This window comes from Sinocyclocheilus rhinocerous, unplaced genomic scaffold, assembly GCF_001515625.1.
Source record: "Sinocyclocheilus rhinocerous isolate Xijiao unplaced genomic scaffold, SAMN03320098_v1.1 scaffold61, whole genome shotgun sequence".
Lineage (NCBI taxonomy): Eukaryota > Metazoa > Chordata > Actinopteri > Cypriniformes > Cyprinidae > Sinocyclocheilus > Sinocyclocheilus rhinocerous.
In genome coordinates, this window is record NW_015640445.1 from 2,565,101 (window position 1) to 2,590,097 (window position 24,997).

The 24,997-nt window shown below is 36.5% G+C and overlaps 1 protein-coding gene and 1 pseudogene across 2 annotated transcripts; both read right to left on the reverse strand.

The window, feature by feature from the left end:
• Positions 1 to 776: 776 nt before the first annotated feature.
• LOC107752765 (xanthine dehydrogenase/oxidase-like) lies at positions 777 to 21,232 on the reverse strand. 2 transcript variants are annotated; one of them, XM_016568817.1, is made up of 36 exons: positions 21,104 to 21,232; positions 20,947 to 21,004; positions 19,995 to 20,091; positions 19,726 to 19,834; positions 19,419 to 19,545; positions 19,252 to 19,313; positions 18,292 to 18,369; positions 17,885 to 17,980; positions 17,633 to 17,774; positions 15,887 to 15,979; positions 15,525 to 15,676; positions 15,253 to 15,346; positions 14,646 to 14,755; positions 13,558 to 13,742; positions 13,270 to 13,444; positions 12,906 to 12,995; positions 12,218 to 12,387; positions 11,876 to 12,002; positions 10,635 to 10,757; positions 7,153 to 7,249; positions 6,866 to 6,990; positions 6,266 to 6,399; positions 6,066 to 6,153; positions 5,588 to 5,674; positions 5,261 to 5,452; positions 5,030 to 5,175; positions 4,193 to 4,274; positions 4,019 to 4,114; positions 3,810 to 3,938; positions 3,114 to 3,188; positions 2,974 to 3,026; positions 2,753 to 2,867; positions 2,558 to 2,623; positions 2,125 to 2,313; positions 1,876 to 2,043; positions 777 to 1,405 (listed from the first exon to the last, which is right to left on the reverse strand). In XM_016568817.1, exons 1-36 carry the CDS (start codon positions 21,182 to 21,184, stop codon positions 1,355 to 1,357), a joined length of 4,062 nt encoding a protein of 1,353 aa, XP_016424303.1. In that variant the 5' UTR covers positions 21,185 to 21,232; the 3' UTR covers positions 777 to 1,354. The 2 variants fall into 2 exon arrangements, with proteins under 2 accessions (XP_016424303.1, XP_016424302.1); XM_016568816.1 differs by lacking the exons at positions 5,030 to 5,175; positions 5,261 to 5,452; positions 5,588 to 5,674; ... (2 more) ...; positions 6,866 to 6,990; positions 7,153 to 7,249 and adding exons at positions 7,606 to 7,751; positions 7,837 to 8,028; positions 8,164 to 8,250; ... (2 more) ...; positions 9,442 to 9,566; positions 9,814 to 9,910.
• Positions 21,233 to 24,136: 2,904 nt separating this feature from the next.
• Positions 24,137 to 24,997, reverse strand: part of LOC107752808 (adenylate cyclase type 8-like) — a 6,548-nt pseudogene continuing 5,687 nt past the window's right edge.

Here is a 24,997-nt window from a genome sequence, read left to right on the forward strand (position 1 = left end):
ATACATTTGGAAGTAATTATAATTTGTAACAAGATTCATCAAACATATGCACAGTAGTCATTTAATCATGAGTATTAAATTAATATGACAACCATTGTAGCCTAACCTGAATCATAAATAATGTACTATTTATATTGCAATAAACTATGATGTAATTCAATTACCATAAGTAAACTAGTCACATATATGATATTAGTAGCCTATTCAATAATACTATTTAAAAAGGCACTATATATTTATATAGTGACTTATATATCATTTTGAGATCACATGACCCGAGAAATACTACTCACTTTATCTCAGTATTATTATCCCTATTATAAGACAGCTTCAGTTACAAAATAAATTAATAATTTCTACAATGAGATAACAAAATTACTTTGTGCACAAATCATTTACCTGTTATATGTGACCCTGGACCACAAACCAGTCTTAAGTAGCACGGTATATTTGTAGCAATAGTCAAAAATACATTGTATGGGTCAAAATTATCGATTTTTCTTTTATGACAAAAATCATTAGGATATTAAGATCATGTTCCATGAAGATATTTTGTAAATTTCCTACCGTAAATATATTCAAACTTAATTTTTGATTAGTAATGTGCATTGCTAAGGACTTAATTTGGACAACTTTAAAGGCAATTTTCTCAATATTTTGATGTTTTTGCGCCCTCAGATTCCAGATTTTCAAATAGTTGTATCTCGGCCAAATATTGTCCTATCCTAACAAACCATACATCAATGGAAAGCTTATTTATCCAGGACGATGTATAAATCTCAATTTTGAAAAATTTACCCTTTTGACTGGTTTTGTGGTCCAGGGTCACATATATAAATGTACGTTTCACTAAGAGCACATAGAGGTCATAAAAGCACAAGTGCTTTTGTTTTCACAGTATAATCTGCTCACGACAAAATTATCAGAATTTCTATTTCTTTGGTAATTAATGTTCTTCTCTCAATGCCTTTGCTGTTGTGCATTTTAAACTCTGAGGACTTTTAAAGTCAATGTGAATTTCCACTTGCAACCCATTTTACTTTCATAAACATATTTCCGAGTGAAACAGGATGTCTAAAAAAATGTGGGGCAGGATTTGATTTTACCCATCAGGAATTAAGTGGCTTGTGGGTCAAATGTGTAATTAATATATATTTGGCTTTTAGCTAACATTATCCAATAGCCTGTGCTGACCAGCAGAATTTTGCTTAAAGATTACAACAACATACATTTTTGTTATTTTTCCTTTGGAATAACATGCACAGATAAATCATACACAAGACCAGGCATGTGCATTAGGAAAGTAAACAGTCCATTTTGATTCAATCTGACTTTAAATTGGCTTTGCTGTGTCTTACACCTGCACTGCCCATGGAATAAAGGTGCCAGGATCCGCAGGAGGACACTAAAATAAACGCAAACATACAATGGTCAACAAATTTCAGTAGGCCCTGTCAAAAGCAGCTGATATGATATCAAACAATAAAACCACATCAAGCAGCTCCATGAATGCCATATTTGATTCTGAAGTTGTATGTACGCTACCATTCAAAAATTTGGAGTCAGTTTTTGACAGAAGTCTCTTATGCTCACCAAGGCTGCATTTATTTGATCAGAAACTATAAAAACAGTAATCTTGTGAAATATTCTTACAACTTAAAATAACTATTTTCAATTTCATGCATCCTTGATGAAAAAAATGGTCCAAAAAAATGGTCCAAACGTTCAAATGGTAAAGTCTGACTTGATTTAAATGTGTATAACGACAAATTCACATCAAATCTGAACCTGAAATGACCATGGTTCAGATTTGATGCCGATGTGTAATTATGCATTATATGAAGCCAACAGTCAACAGTGAAAGTTACTACATACCAGTTTAGTAAACTTGTCTTCACAGGCATTTCGTATCCGTTCAGGCGTGGCGGGGCTGTCCAGTCTGAAGGGTCCAGTCAGATTGGACTCAGCCCTGGCAGCTGTGATGGCATCTTTAATGGCATAAAACACTGAGGCTGCCAGAAAGAGAGGAGGCTCACCCACAGCCTGAGTAAAAACACAGCCATAAGAGTTAACAGACTCAAACTATGATCTTACAGGAGAGTTAGTTGTTGTGGTTTATCTAACCTTTGAAGAGAAGATGGCCTTCTCATTGGGAGCGTCTCTGAGCAGCGAGACCTTTAATTCAATGGGAATATCCCCAAAAGCGGGAATCTTATACATCCCAGGTCCACGAGTATACAGGTAACCATCAGGAGAGTAGCGTAGTTCCTCCAGCGTGAACAGACCTAAACCTTGCATGAACCCACCCTCCACCTGCACACACAGCCACAAATCATATTATATTTAAAGGGTTAGTTCACCCAAAAATGAAAATTAGGCTGCGTTTTACTCACCCCCGAGGCATCCTAGGTCTATTTGACTTTCTTCTTTCAGACGAATCCAGTCGGAGTTATATAAAAAATTGTCTTTGATCTTTCAAGCTGTTTAATGCCACTCAGCGGGTGTTGCATTGCTTTGACAATGGTGTGATCCGTTTTATTAAATTTTGATGAAATACCTGTCCAATGTCCAATGCTGGATTTAAACTCTTGCCCACATCCATGACTATGGATGTATGAAGATTCTGACAGGAGAGATAGTTAACTTTGAAGTATGGATCTCGAATATATAATCTATTATGCAGACCAGTTGTCCTGTTGTCAGTAAAACTGGTATTTGAACATAACAAATACACGTTTCACACTGGCATTACCTTATGACTGCCAGTTAGACAGTCTATCTCCACCTCTGAGACGGCCACGCCATAACTGAAGTAGTTAAATGGCCTTCCTGAATTTGTTTCAAAATCATAGCCAAGATCTGGAGTCCTATAAAATATAATCAAATGAATAATAATTCCTCAATTCTATGAGGACCAACAAGATTAGAAATGATTCAATTATAGCTGAAGAAACCATTCTGAAATTAACATACTTGTAAAATCCATTGGCAGACAAATTAACTCTGTTGAAATATGCTGCTTTCACCTGCAAATGTGAATACAATGTAATATATAAAATACATAAAAATATTAAACATTCGATGAATAATTGTATACAAAAACTGATACTGACCCAATCCTCCCAGCAGCCTTTGGGGTTTTGGTCTTTGTAAGGCTGAAGTCTCTGTAGTAATGTCTGGCAAGCGTTCTGTGGAAAAAATTAGGGTGTTGTATGTAAATGTTGTGTTGTATGTTGTATGTCAATATTTGTTGACAAATATTGATTTGAAATATTGTGGATTAGTTCGATGGCTGACATAAAGTACTGTTCAGAACTTTGGGGTCGATAAAAATGTTTTAATGTTTTTGAATGAAGTCTCTTTTGCTCGCCAAGGCTGCATTTATTTGGCCAAAAAGTACAGTAATAATGTTAAATATTATTGCTATTTAAAATAACTGATTTTAATATATTTTAAAATATTATTTATTCCTGTGATGGCAAAGCTGAATTTTCAGCAGCTATTACTCCAGTCTTCAGTGTGACATGATCATTCAGAAATCATTCGGATATGCTGATTTGTTGATATTAAATAGTTATTAAATTATTATAAATGTTGACAACAGTTTTTTCAGGATTTTTTGATGGCTAGAAAGTTCAAAAGAACAGCATTCATTTCAAATAGATTTTCTTTCTAGCATAGTAAAAGGCTTTAATGTCACTTTTGATCAATTAAATGTGAAAAAAAAAACCTTCCTGACCCAAAACTTTTGAACGGTAGTGTATATAAAAAAGTGTCATAAATATGAATATCTGCTGCATGAGACTTACATAGATGGCCATGCCGTTAAGATCTGAGGAGGCGGAGGCGGCCGTAGGGCTGGTGTTGGGAACTGTGTTAGTGCTGGTCTCTGTGATGTGAATCTTTGAGCAGGGGATTCCAAGAGTTTTACTGGCCACCTGCACAACACAAAAATTAATACGAACAGTTGTGACAAACAATTTAATATAGTATTTTTGTTGTGCCTTGTTTGCATTACCTGGACCATTTTAGTGTGCAGGCCTTGTCCCATCTCTGTTCCACCATGAGTTAGTAAAACCGAACCATCTGAGTACACAAGTACCAATGCTCCTGCCTGAATCAAAAATAACCATCATACACATAATCGCCTCTTTCTAATAATTATTTGGAGCCTGAGAGGAAAAGGGCTGACCTGGTTGAGGAAGACAGCAGTGAAGCTGATTCCAAACTTGGTGGGAATGATGGATAATCCTCTTTTAGTCCAACGATGCTGCCTGGAATTAAAGTATTACAGCAATCCTTACCCAACAAGCTATGCAGTACCTAAACTGAGAACATTTTTATAGCAATATACAAATAAAATCTAACAATAAAGTGCTGGCTCTCTGGCTCTGATTTACAGAATTTATGCTGCCTAGTATTATTATACATTATATATTTATATGTATATAATATTGTAGCATTTCTTAATATATTATTTTAATTTTAGATTAAGTTTTAGTAAGTTTGTTATGTGCTTTTGTAATTTTTTTTTTATATATTTCTGTAAATTCTGTTTTTATTTCAGCTTTAGTTTAAGTAATTTTGATACTTTAACCTGAATTTATGTTTTTCAGTTAATTGCCAATGCAACATTCTTATTTTGTCCTTTAAGACTTTTTTTTTTAAGTTTATCATCTTTTTTTTTTTTTTTTAAGTTTTTGATTTAGTTAACAATAACAATACTGATGCTGCTCTAGTGACACTGAAAAGTGTTCAGTGTATGATATTAGTATAAAATATTAAAATAAAACAATACAATTAATTACATTTGTTGTACATTATTTATTATAATTTACTATTTATTTTCATTTTGTTATTATTTTTCTTATCTTATGTCAGTAAAGGTTTTAAAAGTTAATATAATTTCCACTACACTTATATCAATACACTCAAAATATCAAAGAAAACATGTTTTCTTACTATACGCCTCTTTAAACTGCACAAGCTTTTGGTGTTGATGAGCTCAATATTTATGATTATTTCTAACCTGTTGTATTGTTCCACTGCATCCTTGCGCTTGTTGAAGTCTGAGAGCTGCATGCACTCCTCCCAACAGCGATCGATGGTGAACTGGTCCAGACGTTGATTGAAGGGTGTGAAATCCCCCTCCTTGTACATGTTCATCCTCCTCACCTGGAAGTAGTAGAGAGTTCTGTTACATGTGACATTAATGTTTGTGTACTATGGACTGTGAGAGAGAGAAAGTTGCAGTGTGAACCTCTTCAGCAGGCAGACCACAGCTCAAAGCCATATCACTCATCCAGCTCTCTGCGATCATCATGCCCTGCGGCCCACCAAAGCCTCTGAACGCTGAGTTAGACGGCAAGTTGGTTTTACACATGTAGCCTGTGCCACGGATGTTAGGAATGTTGTAGGAGTTATCCATGTGGAATAGTGCCCTCTCCAGGATCTGTGCATTGATAGACAGGATACACATTTAGGCTTCGAATATAAGAAAGAATATCTTGCAATGTGTCTTATTGACCACCAGGGGGTGTGGTGTTCAAGTTCATAGATGTTCAAAACTTTTGAGATGCCTACTCACTGACAATGACAGGTCCAGTGAATTGCCTGCATTGCTGTAGAGCCTCACTTCAAGTGCCATCACTCTTCCATTGTTCATGTACCCAACCTAGACATCAGATTACAGAGCGATAGTGTATGAGAATAGTCTAGCAAGGACGAGGACAATAGTGTGTGACCACATGTCCTTGCGGGGATTTCTAAATGGCCTAAAATAGCCGGGTTTTGGCTTTGATTTCTTGTTGTTTTTTTATACTTGCTGAAAGTAGTTTGACCAATAGTGTACAGACATTATACTTAATCGACCAATCGTGGTGTGCTAGAAGGTGGGATCGACAGAGAACGGTCAAAGCAATGCACGTATGTTTACATATAATGCATGAGGACTGTAAAGAGCATGTCAATAGAAAACCAAAGCCCAAACCTTGACATTTTAGGCAATTTAGAAATCCCAGCCAAACCTAAAGGACAATATCTGGCTAATTTGCACAATTTTTCACCTTGTAATGTCCAAAGAATGGATGCCGACCACCTGTGACCAGCATGTCCTCATCGCGATCTAGCATGCAGCGAACTGGCCGCTTGACCCTAAAAGAGAAAGGCCAAACTAAACGTTTACCCTTCACATTGCTACTTACAACATCACTTTATGTAACTAGGCACATTAACACGGTTACATTAGTTTGTGTTATATTCATACGTATGTGCGGCAACAGCAACCACAGTGGACAGAATGGTGCTCCGACTCTCTTTCCCTCCAAATCCTCCTCCCATCCTCTTTACACGGCACACCACCCGGTTGGCAGGCACTCCCAGAGCTTTAGCCACTAGGGCCTGAGGTAAACACAGCACATGATTTGCATTAGGACAGTACAATCAACTATATATCACATCATTAATAATCCTATCATATTTTTGGTTACTAATTAATTAACCATTTTAAATGAGAGGAATCATAGCATCTGCTGTTTGTCTGTCTATCTGTCTGTCTGACTGACTTAGGGTTTTTCTATTTGATTTGGGCATGTAAAACCTTCTAACATGATGCTTATTTAATTTGTTAAATTATTATATTATTTATTTTCTACTTATATTATTTTTAAATAGAATTTATATTAATCAAATATTATTTTAAAATTAAATATTGAAAAAAAAAATAATAATAATAATCATATTTTGTCAAGCTATCATCACCATTCTTATATGTCTTGTGCAGTTTAAACTCTGTTTTGATTGAGAATGTGGATATAAATCAATATCTTTCACCAGTCCCCTACAGAGAGTGATTTCTTTTGTTTACTTGAGTCTTGGAGGCCGACTGTGTGGACACAAACAGCTCCATTTCTCCATCCTCTCCACGAGGGACAGCCAGCGTGCAATTAGTCTCCAGATAAAACTGTTCCTGTCCTCCAATGTGCATCTTACCTGCAGAATCACATATTTAGAGTCTGAACAAGAATCATTTAAGGTATATAAATGGTGTAAACTGCAGATCTACCACAGAATTCGTGCAGAGTACAGACTGTCTGTTTCATGAAAAAAAACATGGTTTTAGATAATGTGAATGTTTTATTAGATAACTTATACCATGCAGGATGTGATCAGAGTCTTTGAATCCTTGTGCAACATCTCCTCTCTCTATACTTCTCACCGGCTGATAGAAGGACTTGTTGGCAATAGCATCCTGTTTGAAAGAGTTTTTTTAAAGTTTTTGATTTAGTTAACAATAACAATACTGATGCTGCTCTAGTGACACTGAAAAGTGTTCAGTGTATGATATTAGTATAAAATATTAAAATAAAACAATACAATTAATTACATTTGTTGTACATTATTTATTATTATTTACTATTTATTTTCATTTTGTTATTATTTTTCTTATCTTATGTCAGTAAAGGTTTTAAAAGTTAATATAATTTCCACTACACTTATATCAATACACTCAAAATATCAAAGAAAACATGTTTTCTTACTATACGCCTCTTTAAACTGCACAAGCTTTTGGTGTTGATGAGCTCAATATTTATGATTATTTCTAACCTGTTGTATTGTTCCACTGCATCCTTGCGCTTGTTGAAGTCTGAGAGCTGCATGCACTCCTCCCAACAGCGATCGATGGTGAACTGGTCCAGACGTTGATTGAAGGGTGTGAAATCCCCCTCCTTGTACATGTTCATCCTCCTCACCTGGAAGTAGTAGAGAGTTCTGTTACATGTGACATTAATGTTTGTGTACTATGGACTGTGAGAGAGAGAAAGTTGCAGTGTGAACCTCTTCAGCAGGCAGACCACAGCTCAAAGCCATATCACTCATCCAGCTCTCTGCGATCATCATGCCCTGCGGCCCACCAAAGCCTCTGAACGCTGAGTTAGACGGCAAGTTGGTTTTACACATGTAGCCTGTGCCACGGATGTTAGGAATGTTGTAGGAGTTATCCATGTGGAATAGTGCCCTCTCCAGGATCTGTGCATTGATAGACAGGATACACATTTAGGCTTCGAATATAAGAAAGAATATCTTGCAATGTGTCTTATTGACCACCAGGGGGTGTGGTGTTCAAGTTCATAGATGTTCAAAACTTTTGAGATGCCTACTCACTGACAATGACAGGTCCAGTGAATTGCCTGCATTGCTGTAGAGCCTCACTTCAAGTGCCATCACTCTTCCATTGTTCATGTACCCAACCTAGACATCAGATTACAGAGCGATAGTGTATGAGAATAGTCTAGCAAGGACGAGGACAATAGTGTGTGACCACATGTCCTTGCGGGGATTTCTAAATGGCCTAAAATAGCCGGGTTTTGGCTTTGATTTCTTGTTGTTTTTTTATACTTGCTGAAAGTAGTTTGACCAATAGTGTACAGACATTATACTTAATCGACCAATCGTGGTGTGCTAGAAGGTGGGATCGACAGAGAACGGTCAAAGCAATGCACGTATGTTTACATATAATGCATGAGGACTGTAAAGAGCATGTCAATAGAAAACCAAAGCCCAAACCTTGACATTTTAGGCAATTTAGAAATCCCAGCCAAACCTAAAGGACAATATCTGGCTAATTTGCACAATTTTTCACCTTGTAATGTCCAAAGAATGGATGCCGACCACCTGTGACCAGCATGTCCTCATCGCGATCTAGCATGCAGCGAACTGGCCGCTTGACCCTAAAAGAGAAAGGCCAAACTAAACGTTTACCCTTCACATTGCTACTTACAACATCACTTTATGTAACTAGGCACATTAACACGGTTACATTAGTTTGTGTTATATTCATACGTATGTGCGGCAACAGCAACCACAGTGGACAGAATGGTGCTCCGACTCTCTTTCCCTCCAAATCCTCCTCCCATCCTCTTTACACGGCACACCACCCGGTTGGCAGGCACTCCCAGAGCTTTAGCCACTAGGGCCTGAGGTAAACACAGCACATGATTTGCATTAGGACAGTACAATCAACTATATATCACATCATTAATAATCCTATCATATTTTTGGTTACTAATTAATTAACCATTTTAAATGAGAGGAATCATAGCATCTGCTGTTTGTCTGTCTATCTGTCTGTCTGACTGACTTAGGGTTTTTCTATTTGATTTGGGCATGTAAAACCTTCTAACATGATGCTTATTTAATTTGTTAAATTATTATATTATTTATTTTCTACTTATATTATTTTTAAATAGAATTTATATTAATCAAATATTATTTTAAAATTAAATATTGAAAAAAAAAATAATAATAATAATCATATTTTGTCAAGCTATCATCACCATTCTTATATGTCTTGTGCAGTTTAAACTCTGTTTTGATTGAGAATGTGGATATAAATCAATATCTTTCACCAGTCCCCTACAGAGAGTGATTTCTTTTGTTTACTTGAGTCTTGGAGGCCGACTGTGTGGACACAAACAGCTCCATTTCTCCATCCTCTCCACGAGGGACAGCAAGTGTGCAGTTAGTCTCCAGATAAAACTGTTCCTGCCCTCCAATGTGCATCTCACCTGCAGAATCACATATTTAGTGTCAGTTCATGAAATGAAAGAGGAACAGGTCTGAACAAGAATCGTTTGTTATAAACGGTGAAGAAGAAAACTGCAAATCTACCACATAATTTGTGCAGAGTACAGACTGTCTGTTTCATAAAACACATGGTTTTAAATAATGTGAATCTTTATTAGATAACTTTCATTCTTCACAAAAAGGCTTAATGCAGTGTCACTATCATTTTAAATAAAAACAAGGTTATACCGTGCAGGATGTGATCAGAGTCTTTGAATCCTTGTGCAACATCTCCTCTCTCTATACTTCTCACCGGCTGAAAGAAGGACTTGTTGGCAATAGCATCCTGTTTGAAAGAGTGAACGTAAACATGTTAGCAAACCAGTCACGCTTATCTCTATGTGTTATATGTATTTTGAACAAGCTGTTTCCCTGAAAACCTTGAAAAATCCTGTTATGTAATGATGACAGCAGGAAAACCACTAAGCAGGGGTGAAAGGTCAGCGCACAGCACCAAATGTTTTGCGATAATATTGTGTGGTTCAGTGGTTTTGAAACCAAAAATTGGTTGTAAGTCATATTTTCAGTCCTATGAGGATTACACTGTTTGATTTTTTTAAAGGCCTTTTGTGTATAATTTTCAATACACAAATTTATGTGAACTGTAAAATCCTTTGGTTTGGTTTTGCTGTCTGGATCCTGACATCCAGGCACTTTGTCTCTCTCGTGTCTTGTTTTCTGTTAGAGCATGTAGTTTGTGTTGATGTTCATTTGCCATGTGCTCTTCTGTCATGTCGTTGTTTTTGGTGTGAGCATGTTTGTTTCTGTGTGCCATGTGCCCTTCTGTCTCCTGTCTAGGTCTTTTATTTTCCAGCTCTGTGGGCTGAAGTCAGGTCAGATCAGATGCGCCCATTTCTGTGCTACTTTTCACATTTTTTGTAAATATGAGAACTTGGTGGCTGTGTTGCATTTGGGTTCTGTCCACCACACACGACAAAACCATTGTTCCACAGCTAGATGGTTCTATTTGCTATGGTGAGAGTACATGTGAATGTGAAGTAGATACAGACCTGAATGGTGACAATCACAGGCTGCAGTTCCTCATAGCTGATCTTCACAGCTTTGGCTGCTCTCTGAGCATGGGCCTGTGTGTCTGCCACAAAGGCCCCCACTATATGTCCAACACATGTGACCTAAGCATGAAAGATCAGTGTTAGGACTCTACATGAGTAAACAAAAGCGACACATTATATGCATGTGAGACACATCACGCATTCCAATCATAATGATACCAATCAAAAGTTTGGGGTTGGTAACATTTTTGAATGATTTTCTTCATCACTACTGCTTTAATTTAATAAAGTAAATAGAGTAAAAAGAGTAATATTGTGAAATATTATTACAATTAAAAAATAACTTTATATTTTAAAAATATATAATAATTTATTCCTGTGATGAAAAGCTAAATTTTATTACTCCAGTCCTCAGTGTCACATGAAATCATTCTAATATGCTGATTATTTACATACTATTAATACTAAAAACAGCTGTACTGTTTAATATGTTTGTGGAGACTGAGATACATAATTATTTCATGATTCTTTGATAAATAAAGGGTTTAAAAGAACAGGATTTAATGTAATAAAAATAAGCATTTTACTTTAAAATAAGTATTTTATTCAAAAATAAAGTCTGTACTGTCACTTTCGATTAATTTATTGCATCCTTGCTGAATAAAAGAATTCATTTCTTAAAGCAAAAAATCTCGCAATGTGCCATATCTGTAACAAAGTGACTTAATTTCTCTTACTTTCTTGCAATTAACTTTACTTTTTCACTCTGAGATGGAAACAGGCTTCCATAAGAAACAGCAATAAAGGGCTTTGCTGCAAATGTGTGACATTTTATAGGGTAGATTAAGATTATTTTTTAACTTTGCCAAGTTCAAGATGCTCAACCAAGAAAGCGCATGTCAAAGTGTAACTGCATCAATAAATGATTATGCCGTACAAAAACGCCTGATCATAGAGTAGCCTACTCTGCAATCAAGTGAGATGCATGTGAGATACATTTTGCATGGGAATCCATAAACATGTGTCACAAATGCATGACGTCATTTACTACGACTTCCAAATGATACTCTCTGTTTTTTGAAAGAAATGTAAAAGCCATTGTGTTATGGTCGCCTTATGCCTGAGCCAATCTGCATCATAACTAACAACGGACTTCTATAGCCTATAAAAGCCAAAACAATTTAATAGCTGTCTGTGTAAAAACGTCTCTCATTAGAAATACTGCACAGAAAATTCACCTTATCATCTGCAAAAACGGTCTCGTCATAAACAACAGGTCCTGTCATGTTACTTCCTGGTATGTCTTTAGCAGAAATAAATGCAACCACTCCAGGAACTGCCAATGCATCGGAGGTATCAATGGATCTACAAAGAGAAACACGTGCACACATAGTTAACACCTAATCATGGGTAATCATTGTCTCAGATCACTATAGTTCAGAACTGAACTTTTTTATGACACGTCATAAAAACAATGAATGTAGGTTCACTTTAACAACATCAATGTGCACATGACAAGTCATATACTTAACTCAACACTAAATCATTCCAAAACATGACGTGCATTATTTTCAACTAACTTTATGAGTGCGTGAGCTTTAGTACTGGTGACCAAAGCCAAATGGAGCTCATTTTCATAACAGGGGATGTCGTCACAGTAGATCGCTTCTCCTGTGGCCTGCTTAAGCGCAGAGAGATGCATGATCGGTTGCCCCACCACATCATCACTATTATGACCAGGGGGAACTGCCTGCAAACAAAGAAATAAAGTTCTATCATGACAACTCTCGGAGGGATTGGCATGGTAATGTACATGACAGTGTTAATGTTTTTGGTCTTGGTGGAATAGATCTGCTACGCTGCTGCGGCAGAGCAAGTACCGAGATTTGCTACTGCCAATACAAGATCGACATGCTGCTGTGAGCATGTAAGAAATTGTCTGATTGGTCCAGACGCTACAGCATACAAGAATCACCCTGTCGCAGATCTATACAGGTGGAGCTGGGGAAGGTGGAGGGTTTCTGAAGCACACTTTAACTGCTATAGCAAGCACTAGCCAAGTATTTGAATGTTGAGCAGCAAGCTCACTGGCTGCTGATACAACAAAGGACCAATCAGCTGTGCCATGTGATATTGATGTCATTATGTCTGATTGAGTTACACCTATCGGACTGCGCCATGTAGAGTTTCATGACAGAACTTTGGATTTATCAGCCAACACATAATGCACAGATGAAGCTGCTTAATGCTGATATATACTGTATGTACCTGGTAGAGCTGTACACTGGACGGTGAGTCCAACTGGAAGAGCTCAGTAGCAGTAGCATATTCGGGTCGGACGTCTTCCACAGTCACACCCTGTAGAGTTTACACAGTTTACAATTAACCCTAAAATAATCATGTGACCAAGAACATATAGTCTTGGACTGTTAGAAAGTAATAAAGAGTAGAATCAGTGTCCAAAAATAACTTTTGAGCACATCTGCTAATTGCAACAACAAAAAAAGCCATATATATATCTTACTAGCCATTAGAATGTATTTTTTCATTTAAATAATTTAAATTACCGGTACATATTTTGGAGCCAAGTAGAATTTTTCAAACTCTTGATTGTGTAAGTGTGCAAAACAACCTCCTTCCGCAGGTCCAGAGACAGTTTGTGCTGGACATTGAGGAAGAACTTGTAGAAGAGGCTGATAGTCAGTGTGCGTCTGTATGTCACCATCCCACCAGGAGCTGAAGGAGACAGGCTCATCTCCTCAGCCAATGATGTGCAGGCTTCCTCTAGGAGCTCCTCATTCCATTGACTTCAATCAAATAAAGATTGTGTGAAACTGATGCATTGATTCTTGAATGAGGCTGAATGTCAGAAAAGAATATCAGAAATTTGCTAGAAAACCTCCCAGACAGCGTCCTCTACCTGTTGAGTAACCTGTTGCATGTGGCCGTGGCAAGGACAGTAACAGGGGCCATTCCTCCATAGCTTATCCGGATACTCTGCACTATATTGGATTGCTCCTTGAAGAATACATTCATCCCACATGTGACAATGGCAATGTCATCCTCTTTGCGAGGAGACTGTTTGAAAGCTGAGAAGTACTGGCCCTAAAACACAAATTCACAGAGTGACTCCAAATTTAATCTATTTCATGTGAAATATGAATGAGATACAACACCATTAAAACGTTTTGGTTGGTAAGATTTTTCTATGTTTTTGAAAGAGGTCTTCTATGCTTACTAAGGCTACATTTTTAAAAATCAAAAATACAGTAAAACATTAATATTGTGAAATATTATTCCAATTTAAAATAACTGTTTTCTATTTTAATATATTTGAAACTCTAATTTATTCCAGTAATGACAAGTCTCACTCCAGTCTTCAGTGACACATGATCCTTCAGAAATCATGCTGATTTGCTGCTCAAGAAACATTTCTTATTATTATCAATGTTGAAAACAGTTGTGCTGCTTAATATTTTTGTGTAAACCATGACAATTCGTTTTCAGGATTCTCTAATGAAAAACTCTTCACTGTAACATTCGATCAATTTAATGTATCTTTGATGAATAGAAGTATTTATTTTAAAAAAATCTTACGGACCTAAAACTAAAAAAAAAAAAAAAAGAGTAGTTCACCCAAAAATGCAAATTCTGTCATTATTACTCTCCTTCATGTTGTCCCAAACCCAACTGACTTTCTTGTAATGCAACAAGTTTGAACACGTAGAAGAAGCCAGGTATCGTATGGCTCCAAGCGACTTGGAATATAACATACATGTCTTTTGGGCCACTTTTTTGCTAATATTATGGTGTTAGACCTCATCAGTCTGAATGCCCTTTCCCTTTCATTATATGGAAAATATTAACCAGTAGATTCTTCAACATCTCTTTTGTATTCCAAAGAAAGAAAGAAAGTCTAATGAGACTTAGAATGACATATAGTAAGTACATTATGACAAAATGATCATTTCAGAGTATTTGTAATCGTAGAATGGTTTGAATGCAGACCTTTCTTGTGTATGGAATCTCAATGGACATCAGAATCTCTTCTGGCTTCAAAATGGTCTTTCTATAACCAGGGAAGAACTTGCCATCCATTTCAAGAACACGTTTCTCCCCTTTAAACATCAGACATCACAGAGATTTTTTATATAGTTTCTAAAACATACATTGACAGTTTAATTCATTAATCAACTGTTCTCTGCTGGCATAAAAACTGCAGAACAAAGAACATGGACACAGTGTCAATAAAACATATAGGGTCAACAGCCTACAGTATATGTTTCTAGACCGATACATTGTACTGCGAAAGTCCGGTTTACCATAGCTTTCAGTATCCTTTAACCCCTGTACTATGTACCACAATCTTCCAATCAGCTGTAAAACACTGGGAAACTATACAACTATTTAAAAGTATCTCTAATTTAGACTTCTAGCTATTACGTAATATTCAGACGTCAGCAGAACTATATGTAAAATGACTGCACACTAATGGAATAGGATATCATTGGAGATTGTCTCTGTTTTCTCTACATTGCCTCTGCCTCTGTATTCTGTATCAGATCATGAAATGCTACAACCTTAGATCCTTGAACATGAAAAAAAAAAGTTGTACCTTTGGACATCACTGTTAGCTTGCAGCTGGCTGCCATAAACACAGGGTTGAGGTCTGAAATGGGACTCGCCGTCATAATATTGCCACCAACAGCCTGAAAGCATAAATATGATAGTCACGGAAAGGAACTGAAAATGTGACTTTTAATCATTCATAATCACTTCTATGTTTTATTGTTCAAGTTATGCACTTCATTAAATCAAACAGCCATTAAATTAACTTTTGACAGTTTACACTTTATATCACTTTTTGTCTTCAGATACATGACATACCGCAACATTACGGATCTGCTGTCCTGCAAACCAACGCAGCTGCTCAAGAACAGCCTTAAAGACCTCCGTCTGATGAGCGGGCAGCTTCTTCACCGCTGCACGCAGCACGTCCCCCAGCACAGTCAACGTCACTGATGCACCAACCTGAATGCCTGTGAACCAAAAATAAGCCAAGATTAACTGTCAACTATAACTTAACCTAAGTAGTGAAATGCCACTAAAAGACTAGATTGAAGACCAGATAAAGGAATGAACATACAGTTCTAACTCTATAATATTTGAATTATTGACAAATAATATTTGCTTTAAACCATCAAACAACATACACTGACAGCATCCCTTTAGGTGTAGGACTCTCTTACCATCCTGTGTGTTTTGGATGATGTTCAGTTCAGGGATGTAAGCTGGGGCCAGAATCACAGGGTAAAGAAGGTTTTTGAACTTCATCTCAATACCTAGAAGAGAGACTCAAGGCAATTAAAATCAGCTGTGCATTCTGCATTATGGTCTTTGAGTACTGCACAAAGAAATAACATGTTTTTTCACTCATAATATGTAAACATACTTACATTTTAGACACAATGGCTGCGTTGCAGTTCATTTTTTTTATGCTCTTCACTCCAAACTTCCCTCCGTCTCGTTTGCTCGGATGTACGTCATTGATTACGTTGCTTGAGTGCCCACTACTGGCGGAACCCTTGCAATGGGCTGAATCGGAACATCCTAAGCCCTAGAATCTGCTATGGAGTTGGTTTATTGTTTACATTTTCCCCCGCACAAATTTGTTTGGTGCAGCATTCTGTATGTAAATATGTATGCTTGGGCTGTTATAAAAAAAAAAAAAATGTATATATTATAGAGTGGTGGGGAAAATTGGTGCTAAATCGGGCTAAAAATCCTGTAGTGTGAGCCAGGCTTTAGGGAAGTTCGCGAGTGTGTGTCTAAAAGTGGAGTGGAACGCAGCCATGATTGCCAGTTACTTTGTCCATTTTTGCCTCATCAGCAAAACTTTTTCTACTGTTTCATGTCTCTGAGCAACACAGTTACTTTCTGATTGAATTAATGTTTACGGACAAATCGGTTGAGTGAATGATTCAATTACTTGTTTTTTTTTTTCCTGAATGAATAAGCATTTTGAATGAAACGGTTGATGAATGATTCCATGATTCGCTATTAAAGATGTAGTAACAATGTAACAAACAAAAAACAAACAAACAGAAAACTACTGACGGCTTGGCTGCATCTGAATATGCATATGTCCCTACAATATAGTAAGTGGAAAAAGTTCAAATGAGTTGTATGTCTGAATTAATAGTATTCATATTCAATAGTATGACAGTGACAACATGACAAATGTAATACATCCAGAATCAGAGTCTTTATTGTCATTATACAAAAAGTACAATGAAATTATGTGTCATCCAGATTACAAAGATACTATACAGAACATACTTTTTTAAAGGCAGGTAGGTGATTTGGTTCAAAAATATTTTTTTGTTATGCTGGTTGAAAGCCTCTTCACATCTAAGTTAAGTGATCTAAATGTATTTATATCATCTGTGGAAGGTGTAGGATCATTAAGCGTTCGTCCAATCGTATTCCTCAGTTTGAAGGTTAGGATAGGCTGTCCTACCTGCCTATCAATGTATGTATTTACATACCTCCGCACACTATTCGCACAGACATGATACGTCATCAGCACGTTCCGTTACGCTATTGCAGACTGAGCGAGAATGGAAAACGTTATTATGTAATGTTTTATCACCAGTGAATAAAACATGAGGTACTCTGACAGTGTTGCATTCAACCCTCCATCAAAGTGTCTCTCACTGTATCGCTGGTTAGCCTCTGGTCTGCCTGTGCACATTCATGTGCTTTGGAAGAGGTGTGGCTTTGGAGAGTGATTTGCAGGGAGGGTGGGATCTTATGCTTTCAAAGCTAGCTTGCTATTGCTAGCCTTTCCGAAATCGCCTACCCTACCTTTAATGGTTGCAAACTAGACAAATGAAGCACCTACTCAGAGAGTATGCCATTTCAGATGCAGTCCTTGTCTAGAATGGCCAAAAACAAACTAGCGGAGTGATTCTATTAATGTATGCGGGACTCACCAACTTCTGTGTTCCCAACCACTAGTTTAGCATTTGGATAAGTTGCCTTCAGTTCCAAGAGTTCTTCAAGGGAGCAGGGTTGAATCCAAAGCACTCGTTCACCAGCAAACCTCAGCTCTCTCTGGGGCTGTTTACTTAAACTCTGTAGAGCACAAATATAACTTACAGTGTTGATGCATCTATTTAATGCAGTAATCTCCTCATTTTACTACCATGGTCAATCAATGCAGATAAGACTCATTTTATTCGCACCATGAGCTCAGGCGGGAAAATAATCTCTTGTGTCGGGTCCAGTGGCATAAACTCTGATTGGTCATACAATTTCTGAGCTGGAAGTGTTGAATTGTCCTAAAAATAGAGAAAGAAATGTCGGAATTATTTGTAAAGTCCTTAGATAACATTCAGTACTGAGATTGTAAAACAGTGATCTTGAAGCATCTACTGTTTGTTTCATGGCTGTAGGTTTGACCTCACATGCTCATGAGTGCCAGTTCACACATGTGACTGGTTTCCTATGAGACAGCAATGGCTGCCATGTCATTGATGTCCTATCCAAGTATGCTACTACAGGTTTATCATGAATGGCAAGGATTTAGGACAAAAACGTGTTTGTACTCAGAGAAAATAGAGCATGGTGTCTGGATGTCTGTTCTACTCACATTGACATGCTCTTGTGTGTGTCCATTAGTCAAGCAGCAGCCATTACTTTGTCCTTTTCCACCACAGCATCCCCCATCCTGAAATTAAAAGAGGCAGACATTATATAAAAAAAGACAAAAATATATTCCCTATGGTAATTCTGTTGACTATTTTACATCAGTGTGTTGTTATACCAGCTCAGACTACGTCACAAATTCATCTTGAATTTGTAATCACTAATCAGTCATACTTTCTCAGTAAATCTGACTGAATCCAAACAATTCAGCACAAGTTCACAATACAACACTGACAAGGTGCACAAACCACAAGACATTTGCTCATGAGGCAGTTTCAACACTCAATGAAAAAAACATTTTCTCACATAAATGTATGCGAGAAATCCACACAAGTCATTACATGATTTTTCCATGTACACCATCTGCACTGTGATTGGCTGGATTAGTCTAGTAACCTGTCTGTGTGTGCTTTTTTTGGTTTTAGTTCCTTGTTTTCTTGTTGTTAATCTTGCAGTCTCTCACTGGTGTCTTGCTTTTGTCATGTTCAGGGTTGAGTGTTGCATTCTCCCTGCCAGCTGGTTCCCTATACCTGGCAGCCAGACTGGTTCAGTGCCTGTGAGCTGAACGCACCCAGGGCAAGTATCAACGTTCCTCAACTTGCCTGTCTTCGATTTCTGTGCCTTAGCTGATATTGAACTGTTTCACGCCTCCCCTACTTATTGTGTCTTGTCTGCTGTTTTGTCAAATTCAATCACTGTTCATTCTGCATCTGGGTCCTATCTCAGAAAGATTGTGCCAGTTACCTCTATCTTCTATCTTATATTATCTTTTAATATTAATTAAACAGTTTATAGTTTTTTTATTTGATATTTTAATAAAAATAAATAAATGTAAAATTCCATTACTTTTATATTATTAAATATGTTTATTATTATTATTATTATTACTCAGTTGTTATTTTACCTTTGCAAATGTTCTGTAGCCTTCTAGAATAGGTCTGTACCCAGTACAGCGACATAAATTACCTGTGTGCAAACAATTTAAAAACAAAAAGATTTATTCAGAAAAGATATATATTACCTTAAGGGATCAAATTTAACAAGATGCAGAAGTTACGACTCTTACTATACCTTGAAAAGCCTCCTGAATATCATGCATGCTGGGTTGAGGGTTGTTTCTCAAAAGAGCATACATAGACATCACAATTCCTGGTGTGCAGAACCCACACTGTGACCCATGAGCCTTTGCAATTCGCTCCTGGATAAAAAGATTATTGTTGTTAGAGCTACTGTACCACAATTGAGCAGGACACCAGCATATCAAGTATATCAAACTGTAATGAATGGAGGACGAAAGAGGTTATGCTTTAATGTTATAGTGTGACATGCTTTTCTCATAATTATCTGCAATTCTGAAAGAATAAGATAAAACGGTGACCTGTACAGGATGGAGTTTGCTCGCCACGCTGCCGATGCCCTCCACGGTTGTTACTGCACAGTGATGCAAAGAGCATAGAGGAGCCAGACAGGCATTAACTGCATAGTGACTTAAAGCTTGCCATCAAGGACATAGCTATATAACTCTGGCATATGTTTCAGAATCCTTTACTAATGAGATATGAATTATTAACAGCTACCATGAACCTGTTACATGCTTTAAGGACAGCAATGCACTTTATTGCAAGATGTGAGTGCATAAAAAGATACATAATCTGGTTTTGATGTGGATGATATTTGGACACCATTACAGTGCAGGCTCCACAACCTCCTTCAGCACATCCCAGTTTGGTTCCCGTCAGACCCACTGTAAGCAGTGACACTAAGGAAAACAGCTTGAAAACAATCACACTGAAAAAGTAAGTGTTCCCAAATCAGTGTAGAAAATAATGACAAACTACAAAATAATGGCAATGTATGATTTCATGGTCAATTCATAGCTGACATTCTCTGTAATCAAAAATTACATGTTTGGATCAATAAATCTCACATGTTTGACATCACATAGCAGTTGTGTAAATAATTAATGTCCTAAAACACTGAGGACAAAAACAAAGATTAACCAATTATAAATACATAGTGTAAGTGCAAACTGTTATGTTAAACAGTTATTTCTATCCAGTCTTCTATCCAATCATTTTAAAATGACCCTTGTTGGTGTAACACCCTTGACCCTTAAAATTTACATTTGTTGGTTCATGGTTCATTTTCCGTAATACAAGTCAAATGTTGGACTTATAAAACTAGTTACATGAACATGACTTTTTTTGGTTTACAGAAAGGCAAAAAGCAAAAAGCAAAAAATTATCTTTTAAGTCTTCTAAACTAAATCAACTAAACTGTTATCATAAATGTATCTCAAAGTTAAAACACTTTTTTGAATTGTTGAATTGAATTATTATAATAATTATATATACTACTAATATAATATTAAGAAATAAACTGCCTGACTGAGCAAACCTCATGAATACTGACCAAACCCCAGCAGACAGCAAACAATTCAGTTTAACCAACAACAACTCCAGAAGACAGGAATATCAGTGTCTCATAAATGCTGTTGGTTATGATCTAATATTTTATAACTTTTTTTTTTTTTTTAGAGAAAGCAGCATTCAGATTCAATACAGAGGCTGTTCAGCAGAACAGAAGATCAAAATGATACAGTTTCTCCTTAGATATGTCAAGAGTGTTTTCTCAGGCTCTGCATTCTTCTCAGTGATCTGCACGGAATTAATAATGGAAAACACATTTTGACTATACTGGCAATAGACAAGTAGTGAAGCACATTAAACAATGTAATTATTCAAGCATCCGATTACCTTTTTTCCATTAACGAAGAAAACAAGGACATCCCCTGGAGACTGAAGTTTGTTTTTAATCTCTTCCACTGTGATCGACATTTTTTTTTTATTCCCACTGTTCCTGAGATCAAATCAGTGAGATGAGCGTTGCAGTGAGTGAGTGAGTGATTGAGTGTAGGAACGCTGAGCGCTGCGTCACGTGACCAGATTCTTATCAGCTCACGCTTGCTGCTGTTTGGAGAATAACTTGCAGGAGGGGACGGGTAGACGGTAGCCTACGCAAAACCTCACAAGTAGCCAAAAAAATGGATTAGCCTACGTCTCTTTTATTTTTGTGAAAACTTGTAAACTCGAGTTCAATATCCAAAACTTGTCATGACAATTGGAGTTAACGAGAAGAAATAAGTTCACATAACATAATCTTTATATAAAGTTTAATGGGGCTGTTTTATAAGCATTGCGAAACGAAACATTAAATGCCTTTCAATGACAGGCCTACTGTACACTTTTTTCTGTTTTTCGTGACGCAATCAGTTGAGGTTCCTCTCGTCAAACAAAATGGAAGAGTCACTGAAGTCATCTATCTATCTATCTATCTATCTATCTATATTATAGATCAGTGTCAATTTTCACTCAGAAATTGCTAGTAAACATTTTCAAAGAAACGGCAAATAACAGGTTGAATTAAACATGAAATTCTGAAGTAGAAAAATAAACAAACAAAATAAACACTCAGTAAGTAATTTTGTTTTAAAATGTAGGCCTGTTTAATATTTCAAAAACGTTTGTCTTCTGTGTGATGTAAACAACATGTAGGCCTAGACTAGCAGCCACATTTTAGCAAGCAAGATCTGTTTGCAGCTTTTGTTAAATATTATTTTAATCTTTTTATAAAAGGTAGGTTTATATTTTTTTTTACATGATTTGGTGACATGTCCAATAAGTAATCCACCTTTAAGTAACAAGAAAAGCTCAATCTTACCAACACACCAGAGACTGTTTGAGGTATTTTACTTTGCCGTTTATTTCTTCCAAAGTTTCTTTCATAGCCAAAGCGAACAGAACCAGCGTACTGAGGTAGGCCTTAATTTTACATTTCTATAACATACAATATTCATAAACATCTCAACGTGCATTACAATTGTGCCTTATAGTATACAGATGTAAATTGACTGTTCTCTTCTGATAACAAACAATTGTTTTAATGTTTGCTAAAAAATTATGCTAAAATAATTATGATTTTGTGTAAGTATAAATATGTTTCCCATTTTTTGCCTATTTTTATATGCTTCCAATAATTTCCTAATCAGACAAATGAAAAAAAGACAATATTGGCAAATACTAATATGTTATGTACCCTTCACAAATACTGAGTGTCCTCATAAGAAATTCAGCAGCAACATCATTTGGTGGCTTTTTGTGGTAGTGTGTCCCAGAAATATCTAACTTCTTTATCTAACTAAATCTTGAACTATATCTAACTAAATATCTTTAAAAAAAAAAAGAAGACAAAGAATTTTGGCATTGTCATTTTTCTTCCTGCTCATTCATTCTTGACTTAATTGTAATTGTGTCAATATTAATTATGTTCTAAGATTTTATTATCAATCATAAAATCAAAGTACAATCCCTAAAAACTCCCAGAACATAGAGACAGAATCTTTTTTGTTTGTTTTTCTTGTCCCACAACCATGTAAACAGGGGAGTTTGAAAAACTGCTGATCATCTAAAAATGTCTGATTTATCAGAAAAGTTTTCAATCTAAATATTTTTTGTTACATACATTTCATAGAAAGAACAATATGTTGATATGTTGGTATAATCCTGGGATTTATAGCTTCTTCAGGGTGTTAATGTATAATACAAATGTGTCAGACAATCAGCTTAATTAGATTAGCAAAGTTGAACTCAGACTCTTCATTGTTCATGTCCACATTTAATTTGTCAGTGGCAGTTGAGCATCATGAATAACCTCCAAAGAAAATGTTACATGTTCTAATCAGTTGCTGATTTTGACAGAATCCAGAGTTCCTTAGCTTTTCTACACTATTTTGGTCTTGTTCCAAAAGGAGGACATTTTTTATTGAAGTGTTTATCAGCTTATCTTATTTTGGCCAGTTTAAATTCCAAACATTTAAAGGGATAGTTCACCCAAAAATGAAAATTCTGTCATCATTTACTCACCCTCATGTCGTTCCAAACCTGTATGAGTTGCTTTCTTATGTTGAACACAAAAGAAGATATTTTGAAGATTGCTGGTAATCAAACAGTTGGTGGTTGCATTGACTTCCATAGTAGGGGAAAAAAAATACTATGGAAGTCAATGGCAACCAACTGTTTGATTACCAGCAATCTTCAAAATATCTTCTTTTGTGTTCAACATAAGAAAGCAACTCATACAGGTTTGGAACGACATGAGGGTGAGTAAATGATGACAGAATTTTCATTTTTGGGTGAACTATCCCTTTAAAGTTTCAAACTGGCTAACAATCCCAGTGATGCCAACTCCAAGACAAAAGAAACATGACTTTTAGATGTTTTTCACTGTTTCCATAGTAATAAGCTACAGAAGCCCATTTCTGCTATGGAATAATAAAAAAAGGTAATTTTGACTTTTTATCTCACAATATCTGACTTTTTCATTCATAATTCTTACTTTTTTCTCACAATTCCGAGTTCGTATCTTGCAATTATGACTTTTTTTCTCTGAATTCTGAGTTTATATCTCGCATTTCACCACAGAATAAAAAATTTAAAAGGTAGTTGCGACTTATCTCACAATTAACTATTATTTCCTTGTGAGATAAAAAGTCGCAATTACCTTTTTTTTTATTTATTTTTTTGTATAAATTCTGAGGTAGAATTAGGCTTCCATAATAAGCAACTTTGAATATCAGCAGAAATCTGGACATACAAGAGAAATAAAGTTACTTTTTAGCAAGAATAACAGAGAATGTGGAAAATTTCTCGAAGGCAATGACTCATGGAAGAAACGTAAGAGTCTCTAAAAGAGGTATTAAATACGGTTCCTGACCAATTTATAATCAAAATTCATGTGATCTCCATAAGATGAAAACCTCCATTGGCCTCTCGTAACTCCTCTTTCTTGCGGGCCTGCACCAGGGAAAAGACTACCGCTGCGAGGGTGTTTCTCCCGAGAGAGATCCCTCTGCTGGTGTTTCTCTCGGCATAGCTTGAGCTCTGTTCCCTACTGCTAACAAAGTACGTGCGGACCCCTCCCTGCTGTTCGCTAACCCCTTTGACGTAGATATCTCCTCTAAGCTGTAGCACAAAGCCGCGGCCAGCCAGGATACGGCTCGTGCCCTCTGGAACCTGAATACGCCCACTGAGCCCTGTGCTGTCCATTCGGCTAGCAAGATTCACAGTCATGCCCCAGATATCATACTGGGGTTTAGTGGCGCCAATCACTCCGGCGACCAGGTCCTCGGAGCCAAAGAATTGACAGAGAAAATTAATTTATTTATACTTATGGATTAATGAAAGTGCTCCATAACTACTGAAACGATTGAAATGCTTCAAAATAGCCCTCAATGTGAAACCAAATAACTGGATAGTTTTATGGATAATTGTATTACTTATTTTCTGACCAAACTTGAAACTATTAGGATCTGTCATCAATAATCCATGCAACTACCTCATTATTTCTGTCTCTCTCAAGAAAGTGGCGAGCGACATGGGCAGGATGGATGTTGTACAGCAGACACTCGTTATGCTCCCTAAGTTCCTTCATGTCCTCCACTTCCTGTCTGGCCTGAAGACGCCACAGGAAGTCAAGCCTGGCTGTAGTTTCTAACTGTAGGAATAAGCAGAAATAATTTCTTCAATCATACTGAAATAAAGCACAGATAAATATAAAACTGCATGTCAGTTTTGATTCCTTCAATTACAAAT

What these genes read in the sequence shown, in the direction of transcription:
- LOC107752765 (XM_016568817.1), bottom strand. Translation starts at nt 21,184, where the DNA reads ATGTCGATCACAGTGGAAGAGATTAAAAACAAACTTCAGTCTCCAGGG. An exon ending in CTCTGATCACATCCTGCATG is followed by an intron (nt 6,991 to 7,152) that starts GTATAAGTTATC and finishes GTGATTCTGCAG; the next exon opens with GTAAGATGCACATTGGAGGA. An exon ending in TGCACACTAAAATGGTCCAG is followed by an intron (nt 3,939 to 4,018) that starts GTAATGCAAACA and finishes TGTGTTGTGCAG; the next exon opens with GTGGCCAGTAAAACTCTTGG.